Below are 16,750 nucleotides of genomic sequence, written 5' to 3' on the forward strand. Positions count from 1 at the left end.
GTTTCCATTTGATTATGAATTGCTAACTGAATAGCCAATCTTACTTTTCCCCCAAATCACTTAGGCTTTAGTTGGATTACAGTGTATTCTTCACTTCTAGATTAACCCTCTACTATTTCATTTCCAGTCTCTGGATGCTGTATGGAATGATTTCTATGTATATACACCATTAAAAGCTTTTTTTTTACCTTTCTAAGTTAAGAAGCTCAGTCCTGCATCTATTATCTTTACCTCTCTAATTAAAATGATGTATTCATTCATTTGGTAGTATTTGCACAAGTATAATTATATAGGAGAGAAAAGGAGGCCAAGGGGAGACCTTACCACTCTTTATGACTACCTGAACAGAGGTAGGTGTCAGTCGCTCCTCCCAAGTCACAAGCAATAGGACAAGAGGAAATGGCCTCAAGTTGCACCAAGGGAGGTTTACATTGGATATTAGGAAAAATTTATTCACTTATCAAGCACTGGAACAGGCTGCCCAGGGAAGTGGTTGAGTCACCATCCCTGGAGGTATTCAAAAGATTTGTAGATGAAGCACTTAAGGACGTGGCTTAGTGGTGGAGAGTTGGCAGTGTTAGGTTTATGGTTGGACTCAATCTAAAAGTCTTTTCCAACCTAAATGATTCTATGATTCTGTAATATAATGTTCTGGGTTTTAACCTAGATCAAAAGTTATTTAGGAAAAAACTTCCCCTGTGGTATGTCAGTGTCCTGCTGGCCTTAATTGAACACTATATTCAATAAAATAGAAATAACCATTATAAATCATCAAATAGGAGGACCTTACTGGCACCTAAAAATTCTAGGTATTTAAAAGGACTTCAGAGCTGTAAAGTTTGAATTTGTTGTGCTCAGGCATGTATAAATGTGGAAATCGGTCCCTCTGCCATATTGCCAACAATGCAACATGAATGTTGCAAAGACACTTTTTTCCACCATTATTTGGTGTCTGCAGAAATAAACTAACATACGTTAGCTGCATTTCTTTCCTGGGGAGAGCAGGATGGAGTGAGGGAGAAAAGGACCGTTCTCAGTGTTCTCTTATGTAACATGAGGTCTGGGTCAGGTTGTCATTTTTTTGGTGTGTCTTGCACAGTGCTGATATTGCTTTGTTTGCGTTTAACAAATTATAACCATTTTCAAAGTTTGTATCTTTTCACAAGTTGTGTTACAGTATGTTGGTGTCAAATAGGTGTTTTTGTTTGTTCATTCCACAGATGCTTCAAAACCCATCAGAATTTGCACAGTCTGTAAAATCCCTATTAGAAGCACAAAAACAGTCGATTGAGTCTGGCTCCATAGCTGGTGGGGAACATCTCTGCTTCATGGGAAGTGGCAGGGAAGAGGAAGATATGTATATGAACATGGTGCTAGCACACTTCTTACAGGTACAGCTAAATTGTTGTGGTTTTTAATATCTGAAATAAAGCGTATCTGCGCATATCACTGATACCAAATGGTAAAATTTTCCCTTAAAATCACAGCTGTTCTTTTACATTACTCATGTTTACAGTTGTTATGAAATTAACCCATGTTTCATTACAGTGCTTGCAAAACTCATTCCACAAATTGTTGCTTCAACCAAAAATGTATTTTCTGTTGCAGAAAAATAAGGAGTATGTAAGCATTGCCAAAGGAGGATTTATGGGTAAGCTTGTTAATAATGATCTTTGGCTTGAGAAAACTTGATATTTTAATGGCGTTGATATTTTTATTAGGTTTGGCTAGAAATTAGCTAAATGAACAACAAATAGGTCTCATTTGCTAGGTTTTTGTTTTGTGTAAGTCAACACTGCACTTGCATGTTTGTGTTTAACTGTCATGGCTTACCCACATTTCTGAATGGTGAAAAATTAATACAGGAAGTGGGGAAATTCCCTCTTTCTTCTAATGTATCATTCTTGATGTTTAGCCTCTGTAAATTGCAGATCCATATGAACATGCTACTTCATAATTACTGTTAATTGTTGTTGTGTTTTCTTAGGTTATCGGTTCATAATTCTGCAGTTTATGTTGCTGGAATCAATGAGGCTGTACAACAGTATGAGCCTAGAGGCATTTCTAGTCAATGTGTAGTGTCATAACAGCTAGCTTTAGAATCAAAGCATTGATTTATTTTTAGTTGCTGCTGTATTTTAACTGAAAATACTAAAATAAAGATTATCCTAATAATGCCTTTGTACCACTGAAAGAAAAGCCTGGGATGATTTTAGCGGTATCTGAATTTATCTGTCTTATTAAACCATTTGGAATAAGAATTGTTACTGATTAGCCTTGGATATACGGTATTTTCATCAACAGACTAATTCCAATGTTTTTAAATGGCCTTTTAACAGCCCTCCAGCAGCATTTAGCAGATATCAATGTGGAAGGACCAGAAAATGGATATGGTCACTGGATTGCTAGTACCTCGGGCTCAAGAAGTAACATAAACTCTTCTGTTGATGTAAGTGAATTTTAAGCTGAAGTTGTATAGTGGGATGGGAGCCCCAGGTGTACTGAATTTTTTTCTTCATATTCCTCATTCTGTTCTATAAAATGCATTACTGCAGGTCATGATTGTTTTCAGTTGTGTGTTTAATTTCAAACTATGTTTACTGTCCAATCAGAGGCATCCTAAACATTTTTATCCTCTTGAAAGGAAGAGCTTGTAGAGAACTTGCTGTAGTCGTTCTCCAGCAGAATATATATAATGGACAATTCTTTTCCTGGCTCTTCTTCACTTTGGGAATAAGTTACTATGAAACTGTTATATAGTTTCATGGGAAAGCTCAAAATTGTACCTTTTCTACAGATGATATGTTGTACATTGAATTTGACTTTTAATTTGGATACAATTTATCTTTAACAGAATTCCTTCCCCTCCCTATTTTCATAGCATCATGCTCAGTAGTAAGGTTTGTTAAGCTTTCTTTATTGGGTCATCTTTACCTCAGATGCATATTGTTGCTGTAATTTGATAGAACTCTAGAAGAGTACTTAATGCTGTAATTAATCTTCTACTGAGTACCAGAAAGTAGATTACTGTTTTGTAGTCTGTTTCCTTTCTTAACAAACTAGAGATGAAACAACATTATTTTTATATGATTAATCCTGAGAGGAGTTACTTTTACAGGGTGATTCTCCTAATGGTTCAAGTGATGGAAAAGGAGTAAAGTCTCTGGTGAATAAAATGACAGTTGCTTTGAAGACAAAATCTGTGAATGTAAAAGAAAAAGTTATTAGTTTTATTGAAAATACATCTACTCCAGTGGACAGGTACGTCAATTATACCTCACTGGGAATTAGCAGTGAGGAATGACTTCCCATTTCATGTGGCTATTTTGTAAATGTGAAGACTGTGCTAATTAGGAAAAGGATGTTATCTTCCAGTTTCAGCTTTTAGATTTCCTACCCCTGCGCTCCTCACAATTTCATCATGACACAGTAAGCCTGCTGTGTTGCCTTAGTATTGCAAAGCCAGTGTGAGCAGCCTTTTACCTTGAATATTTATGTAGAATTTGTTACTGCATGGTTAGTTTGACTTCTTATAATGTGTCAGTTCTCTATTCGGTCTGAAAGTCAAGAATTAGTACAATTGAGTTCCCCACCATCCTGACTCTAATGGAATGGATGAATGACAGAGGATTCTGGATGAGGTTTTTTGTTTGGTTGGTTTTCTGTTTTGTTTTTTTAACTACCCCATCTTGTGAAGTTGAGGTTAACTGTTTTGAAGATCTTGGGTTTATATTTTTTTTCCCCAAGTCCTGATGTAATGCTGTTTTTCAAACCCAGAATCCACTCTTGTTCATTTTTCTTGTTCATCTTCAAGTAGAGCTTGGAACGAGAATGTGCAAACATGTTAAGACACTTTCAAAGTTGGAAGTCATTATTCCAAATGCTGAACTAGATCATAGAATTATAGAATCATTTAGTTTTGAAAAGACTTTTAAGATCGTCAAGTCTTAACTGTTAAGCCAGGACTGCCAAGCCCACCACTAAACCGTGTCTCTAAGTGCCACATCTACATGTCTTTTAAATACCTCCAGGGATGGTGACTAAACCACTTACCAGGGCAGCCTGTTCCAACAGAATAACAGCCTTCATCTGTCAAAGCTTTCATTGAATAGCCTGGTTTAGAATTCTTTAAACTATGTAACCTTTGGAGCTGTATGTTGCTAAAATATTGGTATTCAATAATCTTAACAGAGCTGGTGTTTGTTTCATAGCAGGATTTAAAATACGTGCCAAAAAAGTAGTCTTTAGTAGTTTGTAGGTAATCAAAAGGTACAGATTGTTGCTTCTTCTTGTGTTGGAAAATTATTTTTTAAGTTGTCGTTATTTCACAATTAGAGGCAACATACTCTTTAAGAGCACCTAGTAGTATCTTTTGTTGTATTAAGGCTTATATGTAAGCCATACATAGCATGAAAAATTAATCTTCCAGTAGAATTTTTACAAATACTTCTCTACCTTGTGGCTAGCTGTCATAGCTTTTATTTATAAGCATCCTCCTTGAAGACACATTGCCAATATACAGCATTTCATTTATTTATCTAGATTTTTCCTTTAAACTTTTATTTTTAATTCTTTTGTTCTGTCCTCTGCCCCAATGTACTGTAGAATACCTTTCACTATTCCCTGGCCAGACAGAGCAAGCCTGGAGCGGTAAGCTTGATAATTAAGCAGTCTGACTAAAACCACTTTTGTTGTATTTAGCATGGCATCATGATATTTGTAAGCATTGGTTACACTGACAAAATTGCTCTCATTTTTGTATTAATTTAGGTTTCTTTGGAATATTATAGCTATTGGTTTTTACAAGTAGTGGTCAGGGGACTAGAGGAAGAAAAGGAATGTATTGGCAGTGCTTTCTTAATTTCTGCGTCATCATTTCTGATCCCTCCCTTACTATTGCTTTTTTATGTATTCTTTTTTTTTTAACTTGTCATTTCCTATATACATTTTATTAGTGACTTGTGCTAGTGAAAGACTCTAGGAGCAATTACTGAACAAATTATGGTTTAAGGTTTTAACAAGAGAGACTACACCTCTGAAAAGGGCTTGTTATAAACTGTTTATAAAGCATCATCAAAGCTTAGATATGAGAGGGAACCTATATGGAAATTCTGTCTGGCAATCTGGATTTTTTTTATGCTTCTTATCACATGGTGATAGAACATGCTGATAGAAACAGAGGTGCTCATTACTGGGAAAAGAAAAATGCTGAGTTAGTAAGTAAATATGCTTTGCAACTCCCCCTCATCTTGTTCCCGTAACTATTGAGTTTCACAGAAATGTGGAGACCCTTCACATTTGTCTTGGATTTATTGCCTTATTTCAGAAATAAAAATTGTGAATTGAGGTTATATTAAATTACTTGTGACAAATGAAGGACAGCTTACTTTGGTTATACTTTAGGAACTCATGTGTTACAACTTTCGACCCTCAGACTGAAAAGCATGAAGATTGGCTCTGGAAGAATTAATGAAGATATAAAATGCTGTTTGGGTTGACAAGTTCTTCTTTCAAGTAGTTTGCACATAATTTGAGATAAGATTTACCCATAAGCATTACAGAAGGGTGTTGTGTGAGCAAAACCAACACTAATGTTAACCAGTATTCTTAAAAAAAAAAAAAAAAAGTGGGAATATCTCAATAGCACGTAATGATTTGTTAATTTAGAAATCCTAAAGATCATGGGGATTTCTCCCCACATTTTATCAGTTTTTAGAATATGGTTAGAAAGTGTTAAAATTCCAACTTAAAACATGTGGTGACTGTGTTTGATAACTGAAAGATACTTGAATTTGTCACCAGGAAGTTTTGATACACTGAGATTTTTATGTCCGTTATTTTACTTGCTGTTTTCACTCCTGTTGCTCATCTTCTTTCATTGGGAAGATGCAATAATAAATTTGGTCACACTGTGGATCACTAAAACTATTCTTTTAAAATGGCAGCTCTTAAAAACCTGGAATGGCATTCTTTTCCCATCCATTTAGTTAGGTCCACTTCTGTGTTCATCACAAATACATTTCAGTTGCAGGTTTGCCTCTAAAGAGAATTGCATTAAATTTGTAACAATGTAATGATGACCTTCTGTGCCAATAGGTTAAAGGAGATCCATTTCTAGATTAAGATGTTACTAGGTTTTTATAAAGCAGCTTTTTACTTTCTTTTGTCTTGACTAACTTCCATCTATAAACACTAATGGGATCTTCTCTTAAATGCTCTCTGTATAATTTAATTTGACACTATTTAAATGCGCTGCTTCTTGCTCGATTGGTTATGTATTACTAAAGCATATTTGCAAAAGCCTCCATATAGAAGCACTGCCCTCTTGAATTGTCAGTGTCATTGATGCTTATTGTCTTAAACACTAATGAGCATGTTTTTGTATGTTTAGTTTCATTGTAGAATGCATTTCTGTTTTTTTCCTATTAAACACTTCCTTGTTTTGTCTACATTAGTAAATTTTAGCCATAGAAAATGTAGGTTTCTCTTTTAACTTTCAAATGCGCTTTCAGGTATGCATAAGTACAAGCATTCATTCGTATATTACTAAAGAAGTTGCCGCTCCAGCTTGCTTCTACAGTAGCATGTAAACTGGATATATGAATATACTTAAAACAGGAATCAGGGCTTATAGTTTATAGGAAATACAAATACCTGTTATGGGGATGGAGGTTATAGAAATTGAAATGGGGGAAAGGGACAGGCGTGTTTTGGTTTGTTTGGTTTTTAACTACTACATGTTGCCAGTTCTAAAAGCTAAATGAGCTGTTTAATTTTTTTTCAGCATTTGTGTGTTTTGTGGCTCTCTGAACCTTTTAGGTTTTCTCATTTTTCAGGTATTCTCAGCAGTTAAGGGCCAGAACAGTTAACATGACAGCTGTGACCATGTAATCACAGCACTCTGAGCTGGAGCTTTAAAATACCTCAGGATTTGCCACTGTTAGTGTCAGACATCAAGACTCAGTTGTGTTTGTGTCATTTAGTATAATCTGTAGAAATAGACTTAAATGTGATATTATTTTTTTTTTTAAGTCAGTATCTATGCAGAAATCCCAGTAATGCTGGGACTTTAGCAGTGGGAGTAGCTTGACCAAAGTTTTCAGGGTCTGGCTTATGCTGGAGAAAGTAAGTGACAGGCAGGAAGTCAGAGTTCACACTGCAGTGGGTGGTTTATTAGCCCCACCTGGAAGTGCTTAAGGTACTTTATCTTTTGAGGAATTAACCAGAAAAACTACCTTCCAGACATATTGGTTAGTAGCCTTCGTTTTTTCCTCCATCCTGGTTTGGCATCCTTGTAAAGCTGCCCTGACTGTCCAGAAATTTTTCAGTTTCATGCTAGAAACTTCATAGCATGCTGTCAGTTTTCAGGTCTCTAATGTATTTTTTCACTTGAGGAGGTGACCAGAAGTCCTTTTTAAAACAAAAAGGTATTTCTTTTCACTTTACTTGTTACAACAGTCAGCCTTGCCAAGTAGCTGAATTACATGCTTTCACTAACCAAATTGCTTGATGGGTCAGTCACAGCTTCCTTACAGGCAGCTTCATGAAATTCTCTTGTCCTTCTCAGTTGTGCAGTTATGTTCGCGTTTTGCTAATAGGTTATTGTAGGAGTTGTACCATCAGTTTGAAAGTTACTTTTCTTCTCACATCCCATGTCCTCTCCTGTCCTTTTCATTGCCAACAGACATGTCAGCAGCAGTGACAGAGTAGGAAAACCCTACCGTGGTGTGAAACCAGTATTCAGCATCGGAGATGAAGAAGAGTATGATACTGGTACAGTAGATCTTCCTCTTACCTACATTAGCTTATTTAGATAAAATTATTAAGTTTGGCTAAATCATAAGAGTGTATTTTACATCTGTCTTACAATGTGACATTTTTCTATTATCATTGATTGTGTTTGTTATTGTGGTGCCTAGGACCAACCAGGAAACACCCTCTTCAAATACGTAGTGGCAGACTAAATAAAAAAAGATTGTGGTAGGCATGAAACAGCCAACAGGAGTAAGTGGGAATAGATGGGTTTAGTGGATCGTTCATGTTCACTTGTTGTTTGTAGTAAAAATCGGTTTTTCTGTGCTGGTCTTGTACATGTAAACCTGCAATTGTAACCTCTGTTACAACAGTAAGCAAAATGTAATGGACCTGTTTTTTGGCTGACAGATCTCAGGTTAAATCTCTAGTGTTGGCACTTAGTATAACAATCTGATTTTCTGAAAATATAACTGGAGCTACACTAAGGTGGTTGATGTGTGCACAGTCTCCAGTGTTTTGGACTTTGCTCTTTAGCATTGAATCTGTTAATAATTGAATCATCTCTGGATAAGTACGCATAATGCTGTATAAAAAATGTGCAACTTTTATTTAATTTTTAATCTAGTTGAAGAAGTTACAGCCAAAACTGGAACACCGCATTTTTCACAAAGGTGTGGGGCTATTTTGGTTTGGCTTTTTTGTTGTTTAGATTGTTTTTTTCCAGACCAGTGCTAACATTAGAATGGTGCGGAACTACTGCTGTCCTGGTTTTGTTACAGTAGTGCTAGCTTACTCCCAACCATCATCAGCTCACAAGCAACCATTCTGTGACCAAAGGGCGTACTCTGCTTCCATGTGAGAAACAAATAACTAGAACAAGAATTTTGACCTGCAAAAGAAATAATTTAAGAAGATTAATAAGGGAGATTCATGGATCTTGAGTTGTGTAAACAAGATTGACAACAAACGTTGCTTGTGTGCTATAAGAATTGGGAAGGAGCAAAATGAAACTATTGGGCAGAAGCTTTAATACTAATAAGATACTCCTCAAAATGCCACTTAATTAATTTTGCACAGTTCTTTGAACATCCATAATAGTGCTTGGCAAAGTCTATGTGGTTTCAGAAAACCAGGTCCTCAAAGACAGATTGTCTGGAACGTTTTTTTCAGTAATGGTTGTTCTGTAATTTCTATTTACATTTGCTTTTAAAAGCACTATTAGACTTTGTAAGTAACCAGAATTACTGCAATGATTTGAATAAGCAAAACCAGCACACAGGAGATAAAATACCTAGTTCGGTATAGAAGAATGCAAAAAATCGACCTGTTTCTGTATGGTAGTCTTTGTGAAATTTTAGTGAGTTTTTTTGTATTAAAAAATTGTGATCAGCTATAATAATTGCAGTCTGCTCTAGATGGCTCTGCTTGAGTAGGAGGGTTGGACCAGATGACCTCCAGAGGTCCCTTCCATCCTCAGCCATTCTGTGAAATGAGGATGGATTTTGTTCTACTCCTTTCATTGTGCCTTTTTTTTTTCAGCGAAAGCCTTTTCAAAAGTATGGCTATAATTCTGAATTGTTTTGAAATAAATAGTTGAACAAAGTGTAGAAAACTGGCTTTGAAAAAGATGCTTTAAACGGGTATCTTTCGGGATTTACTCCTTTCTGGGAGTAATTTTTGGTGGATTTAATATATATAGTTCACTGCAGATAACTAGATTGCTTAAACTCATCTAATGTAGCACCAAATTACTATGTAAACATAATCACCATATTTAGACGTAAAAAATATTTTGCAACTAAGTGATAACGCAGGAGTTTTGGGTGTTTCACAGAGGTCTGTGCTGAAAATTTTGGTTTTGAGTATGTTCTTAAAAGTCCTTGGAAAAGGAGGTGAACACAAAGACAATTCTTGCTAATGATCCAAGATTATTTGAGGTAGTAAGGACAAACTGAAGAATTGAATGAGTCTTTTGCCAGTTTGAGTGACTGGGTGATAAAATAGCACATGAAATTCAGTATGAATTAGTGTGAGGTGAGAGACATGGGGGGGAAAAAAAAAAATCTAGTTTCAGATACAAAATGGTACACTGATTTGGCTGTGCCCAGGAGCCACAGGTTTATAAGTAAGTGAGTGCTCATTGGCAGTCAGAAAAGCAAATCAAACACTAGGAATTATAAGGAAAGCAACAGAGAATAAAACAGAGGTCATGATGTTGCTGTATAAACCTGTGGTTCACCCAGACATTGAATACTGTGTGTCTTGATCCTGTACCTCAGAAATATGTTTGAACAGGAGAAAGTTCAGAGAGGAATAAGAAGGTGAGGAAAGATGTGAAATGGCTTTCACAACAGGCATAACTGAATATTAGAACTTTTGTTATATGAAATAGGCAATTTAAGGGAGGAAAAGTGGCCCACAAAAATAATGCCTGGCCTGGAAAGGGATCAACAGATGTTTATTTCTTGTACAAGAAACTAGAAGCCACAAGAGGAGACTTTACTGAAATGTAGTTGACATCTTTTTGGTACTGCTTGCCAACAGATGTTGGTGCTGTAGATGCAAAACATTTGCACGACTTCAAGGAAAGTCTGAACAAGTCCATGTAAAAGATCTATCATACTTAATGATGGACAAATTAGACTAGCCTAAGAAATACCCTGAGCTGAAAATAGTTGTCTGCTGAAAGAGAATTAAAAGAGCAGTATCAGATATGCATTTTTTGTTCTTCCCTCTGAACAGTTGTTTACGGTTAGGTTGACTTTGGTTTGAACCATAGTTTTAAGTAAGTTGAAAAGTTGTCTGATGTGTTGTGCTTTTTTTTATTTTTTATCTCCTCCCTTCAAAATAGATGAAATTGATAGCTCCTCAATGTCAGATGATGATCGAAAAGAGGTTGTCAACATCCAAACATGGATAAATAAACCCGATGTGAAATATAACTTCCCCTGTAATGAAGTGAAGGAAAATGGGCATATGTTTCCCAGGTACAGGAATTAGCGTTAAGTTTAATGAAAATGTCTGTCTTGATACACACTGAAAAAAATAAAATAATATTGGGCAATTAAGTTATTCTTTGTATTAAACTAGGAAATGAAAGTGCAAAACATCCTAGAACAAAATGTTACCACTATATTTGCATTCTTTTATTTGCAATATTATAGAATAGTAATTACCTACAAAAACCTAGCATGAAGTTTTGCTTTGAAAACAAGATAGTAAGAAAAATATTCTCGGTGTACATAGGTTTATTTTTCAAGACCAGGTAGACCTGAGTACTTGTGGCCTCACTTTTTCTTCTCTGCTTGTCTCTGTGCCTTGTACTACACACCAATCTTGCCCCCAGGATACAGTGACCTTATTAATCCTGAAGAGCAGAACATGATACTTGCTATATTTTGGCTTCCCCAAAAAGTACGAGTCCTGTTAAATCTGGAAAACAGAAAATGATGATGGGCTTTCTTTTTGCATCATGGTCTGTTCTTGTCTTTTATTAAGTTTATTTTGCCATTAGATTTATTTTATATGGTGTGTGATTACTAATCTATCATAGTATGATTCCAGCTAGTGTGTCCCCACCACTAGTTGAGCATGCATTCCTCCCATGAAGAAGGCAAAAGTGGGACTCAAACTGAGGTGGCAGGTCAGCGTCTCCACGTTAGAGCTTGTACAGTGACTGACAGTCGTGGAGTGCCAGCATGTCCTTTTAACTTGGGTCTGAGGCTCCACATGTAGCGCTCCCGCTCTGTAGGTGGAGGGATGGGGTTGGGGGCATGATTGAAGGGTGAAATTGAAGCTGGAGGCATTTTCCTTGCTCCGTGCGTGGCCCAGCACTACTGGTGGTTGTGATCTTTGTTGATAGCACTCACGGCTGTTGTCATAAGGTGATGATGTTAACTGCTCACTGTGTTTTGTATGCTGTTGAGGATGCCGTGCTTGTTTTCAAAAATGGCTATGATACAGTACTTGAAAATCTGAAGTATTTTGTAGACCCTTCTAAATTACAGATTTGATAAGTATTAAAACTGTTTCTTAGATTTGGGAAGTTTTATCTACTGCTCTCTATATAGCTTATTTGTAGAATTCAGCTTTCTAAATAGCTGATATTTAGCTCATGAGCAAACCTAATTTGTATTTTTCCCTCAAGTCATCTCCTAGTAACAGCAACTCATATGTACTGTTTGAGAGAGATTCCGTCACGAAAGGGACTGGCTTACATACAGTCTCGACAGGCACTCAACTCTGTAGTCAAGATCACATCCAAGAAGAAACACCCGGAACTGATCACCTTTAAATATGGAAATAGCAATACTTCAGGCATAGAAATTTTGGCAGTTGAAAGGTAAGCCATCTAGTAGCATAGATATAAGTAGTAATGATATACAGAACGCTGTCAGCAGGAAATCAGGGGCATGCTGCAATTCCCAGAATTGAATTCAAAAGTAGTATTTTTTATTTAGGAATACATAATTCAGATGTGAACTAGAAGAAAGATCTGCCAGCAGAGAGGAACTCTGTGGTCTGCATCAACAGTTGTTGGGCATGGGATGTTTGCAAGCGTTTTCTTTTTGTAGGGTCTTAAATGAAAATGAAGTGGACTACTATCTGTAGCCTAAAGTACAGATTTGTGAAGAGCGGGATTTGAGAGTGGCCTTTCTTCTAACCTTCCTATCTCTTCCAATTTCTAACCTTCTGACTCTTCCTGTGCATTCTGCAAGGAGTCCAGAAGCCTAACCTCAAAACTCTGAACCCCTGAAACCTGATTCTTGAAAGTTAGTTATTGTCATGCTCAGCATTTGAGTGGTTAAGACTTTGGGGGCAAGTCAAGAGAGATGGATCTGTTGAGCTTTCTTCCACTAGCTTAGCCTGTTGTTTCTTGACACTGTTTTGACAAAGTTGCTGCCATCAGTTGGACATCTTGCTGTCCTCATCCTTGGGGAGAACAGTGTGCAGTGGGTGCTCTGTTTTCACAAGAAATGGGAGATGATTTTTCTAGGTAACTGGGGAAGTTGTTCTATGCCTGTTGGCTGCTTTGCATGAAACTAGTTTGGTGGTAGGTCAGACAAAGAAAATGTTGCAGAGACCTTTGCCGCTTGTTGAGTTACTTCACCACCACCTTGTTGACTGGAGCAAATCCAGAAGAGAAAGGATTGCAAATAAATGATCTAGAGCTGTCTATAGGAATTAAAACAAAACAAAAAACAAAACCCACAAAGACTGCCATGGCTTAGTTGGATAGTGCAGGCTGCAGAGATCTTGAATTGCCTGATCCATACCATTGTTAATTAACGATGAACTTTTCCTTTCCAAGATAGCCTGTGAAGTCCTCCTTAACAGTTCTAAATTCACAGACAGGAAGAGTTTCATAGTATAACCAGGAATTAAATGTTATTTTCTCAATAGTTTTTCATTTTTATGTATTCCTCTCCTCCTTCCTCCTAGTGTGTGCCAGAGGAAAAATCAAAACAAGAACTACAGAATTAATACTAAAAAATTTTAGTGAACTAATGATGACTTTTTCTAAACATTTTTTTTTCTTTAGGTATTTGATTCCAAATGCAGGTGATGCTACCAAAGCTATAAAACAACAGATCATGAAAGTATTGGATGCCTTGGAGAGTTAATAACTAAAGACTTTTTAGACAACAGTTTATAAAGAAGAAGCAACCAAGATACTGTATGTGGACACAAGCTGACTGTTTCCCAATTGAATACTAACTTTAAAGAATTTTTCTGTCTGCTGATGGGAGTGCCTGAGTAGCAGGCTTAAGATAGGGTAAATTATTACCAATTTCTGGAAAGAATTTTTAATTTTGTTTTTGTTTTGAAGAAATGTTTATTATAAAGGCCAGTTGGTTTCATTTTTAGTGCAATCTTAATGCGAGTGATCTGCATCTTTGCAAGTGAAGATGCAGCTGGGTTTGCATTAAGCATGTTAAAGGAATAAAGCACTGCCAGATACAGAAAAGCAGTTGAAACCAGACAGTTTTTAAATTACTGTCCTTGAAAATAAAATGTCTCCATTGCCTACAGTCTATAAATTTGACTTGGCCTACTGGGGTAGCATCAAGGCCTGATTAAAAGTTTAGGTTTATAAGCAGAGCAGGTAAAAATCTTAGAAATACTGGTTCCTTCTCATTAAAAAGAGTTAAGTCCAGCTTGGGCTGCAGATAATGGAGTAATACAAGCAATTTGTAAAATTAGCTTTTTTAAGTCTTATCCACTCCTAGGCTAAATCATTGGAATTGGTGGTAAGGGTATTTTTAAATATCAAAATGAACTGTGCACAATAAGCTTTTACTTGAGGGATGTGATTTTTTTTAAATTATGCAAAATTATGCATTTCATAGGTTGAGGCTGTTTCTCTTGTGAAGTTGAGTGTGTGCATTGAAATTGAAGTTAAAGCTTCATGACAGAATAGGACAGTTGAACGCTAGTTACCTTGCTCCTCAGAAACAAAATGTCTAAGATAATAATTAGACCTTTAAAAACCTTCAGTTCAGCACCAAAGTATGTGCTGATCGAAGATGTGTTCAGCAAGACAATTAATGCACACAAAGTGAAGAGATTCAAGTCCTATGTACGTGTGATAAATGTATTCATTACCTTTTACCTTCACTAATTCAAGCATTTCTTTGTATTCTTTTAATTAACATCTTTTAAATTAACATTTGAGGGATTGTTTATCTATCTGGATTGTTTATCAGCAGCTGCCACTTGTTCCAAGAATCGTTCTCTTGTTAAAAAAGCTCAGTACAGGAATGTCCTTATGGCTGAGGCATAGCATCTTTGTAGACTGATGTGGAAATTGCCAAAAACTGTGAAATAAAGATAATGGGGATTAGCTTTGCTGTGTTGAAGGCTTCTGAGTATTTGAATAGAAACCTGTGAATTAGTACATCATCAGGAGCTAAAATACATTAAACTGACCTTTATAAAAAACAGTTATTCTAAGTTATTTTACTAGGAATCAAGCTAGGGCACCTTAATTCTGGAACTAATTCCTTTTTTTTTCTTTTTCTTTTTTTTTTTTTTCTTCTTAGTATCTGAGTAAACACCAATAGAACTTGAACTGTTGAAGATATTTGCATGAAATTGCACCTGGGCCAATGGTCATGTATTTATAGTTTTGCCCAGCAGCTGTTGTATTACATTTTCCCCTTCCTACTCCCTTCTGAAAATATCCTGAAGAGTCTCTGACTCTGTGCCTACTTCGGCAATGAGATTTTTTTCATGTAAAGATGTTTGTGTTACTGTTTATAAACTACAGCTGTAAATAAACCAGTACAATTTGAACATAACTTGTTCTATTAGAAAGCATGTAGTTGCATACTGTGTGAATTCTCTGATTCTATTAATAGTTTTTCATAAAGATATTTTATAAATGGAAGTGAATTTGATTTTTGGAGTGAAAGAAGCTGATTATGGATCATAGGTAGCTACTGTCAGTGACATCTTAATGTGCGTATTTTGGAATTCAGACTTAGACTGATTTTATTAAAATACTTTTGGGTGAGCCTTAGTGAGCATTCATAGAAAGGTCAAAACAGGCTAGCAAGTGGTCACATTATAGAAAGGGTCTCCACATAAATTCCAGATTTCTCAGTGTCATGTTATGAAAGCATTGACAAAATGACAGCACATTTCTCCTAGTCATTGATGGGGGGAGAGGGGACTGTGAAAAGTACGTTGAGTTGTTGAACAGGTGTATCTGGGTATTAAATGGGGAAAGTGGGTAATGTGTATACTTATTGTTATAAATTATAACAATTAAAACAATTCTATTTTGGGTTCAATCAATTTAGGCTGAGAAACAATAAGCAAAACAGTGCTGGGTGTGCGGAGAGCTCCCTTAGCTCCACCACACGCACACAGAGTTCTGAAAACAGTGTCTTTTATAGCAGCATCTTGACCAATCTCTTCTCGCCGGATGTTCGTCCTGCTCTTCCTCCATTGGGTCATCTGTGTTACTAGGGTACACCTCCTCCTCCTCTTGGCTGCTCTTTGGCGCGCTTTTGAGAGTCTCAGGGTCTTTGGCGCGCTTTCCTAAGTAGCGATTGCCTCTGCTCCAGGCAGAGTTTTCTAAGAAGTGGTTACATTGTTCTAAAGGAGAAGCACATTCGCCTGTTCATTACAATTGTGATACAGGTTACAGTGGTCACAAATTATTTTAAATTCACACAAGGTACAACAATTATACTTATCATACCATATGCTATTTTGACATGAATCATGCCTATGTTTTCCACAATTCCCCCCTTTGTTTTTGTTTATCTCATTGATTCATGTCTTAGTTTCTAATTCGATAACAGCTTTTCATGCTGTAGTCATTATTTCTAGTTGCATGCTTAGTACCACTGATAGTATTAAACAAATAAAAGATGGTATTAAACAAGGGATAAGTAACAACCCCCCCAAAATATTCCCAGGACTACAATACTATTTTGTATACAGCAACTGGTAAGATTAAATTTCCAACAAACTCCCCCTTCCTGTGCCAACAGGTAGTCTGATGTTATTCTGGAACCCCAATCACTCTCCCCTACTTATTGGCAACAGGAAGAAGCTAGGTTTATAATTGTACCTACTATACATGAGCCAACCCAGTTCTTTGGCAAAGGTGCAAATGCTAATTTTCCACAATTCCAAGTGTGTCTCCCCACACACATAACAATTAGTTACTCTTTGTTATATTTTTGACAAGTTTTACAAACAGATTTTTAGCAACTGTGGGAACTTCATATTTGACTCCTATTTCCATCTCATGATAAAACAAGTTAAATAACAATGTTCTTTATCTTTTCCTTTCTTTATCCATCCCTGTTTTCAATTCTATCCAATATAAAGTTGGAAGTATAAAGGGTGTCTACATCTTCCCACAGGGTTCCAATCAGGACCCATATCAAGAGAGGTTGGTCAGGATCATAATGCTCAGCGGTCACCGCCCCAGGGGTTGCAGCCCTTGGCAGACCTTGTCAGCTGCAGCACTGATTCC

The 16,750-nt window shown here is 36.5% G+C and overlaps 1 protein-coding gene across 6 annotated transcripts in view; it reads left to right on the forward strand.

The window, feature by feature from the left end:
- TBC1D23 (TBC1 domain family member 23) overlaps positions 1–15,844 on the forward strand; it is a 35,115-nt gene extending 19,271 nt beyond the window's left edge. The window contains exons 11-20 of one of the 6 annotated variants that reach the window (XR_008747126.1): positions 1,221–1,391; positions 1,609–1,651; positions 2,340–2,449; positions 3,119–3,261; positions 4,606–4,650; positions 7,685–7,773; positions 10,607–10,742; positions 11,903–12,097; positions 13,298–13,531; positions 15,561–15,844. Coding sequence is in view for 2 of the 6 variants with exons in the window: in XM_055803306.1 (XP_055659281.1) it covers positions 1,221–1,391; positions 1,609–1,651; positions 2,340–2,449; positions 3,119–3,261; positions 4,606–4,650; positions 7,685–7,773; positions 10,607–10,742; positions 11,903–12,097; positions 13,298–13,379 (1,014 nt within the window). In the remaining 4 variants the exon portion in view is untranslated. Of the gene's footprint in view, positions 1–1,220; positions 1,392–1,608; positions 1,652–2,339; positions 2,450–3,118; positions 3,262–4,605; positions 4,651–7,684; positions 7,774–10,606; positions 10,743–11,902; positions 12,098–13,297; positions 15,057–15,560 lie in introns of those variants that run through there. The other 5 variants (XR_008747128.1, XR_008747125.1, XR_008747127.1 and 2 more) reach the window with 5 other exon arrangements.
- The last annotated feature ends 906 nt before the right edge of the window (positions 15,845–16,750 follow it).

The sequence above is a fragment of the Falco peregrinus genome, chromosome 4 (assembly GCF_023634155.1).
Source record: "Falco peregrinus isolate bFalPer1 chromosome 4, bFalPer1.pri, whole genome shotgun sequence".
Lineage (NCBI taxonomy): Eukaryota > Metazoa > Chordata > Aves > Falconiformes > Falconidae > Falco > Falco peregrinus.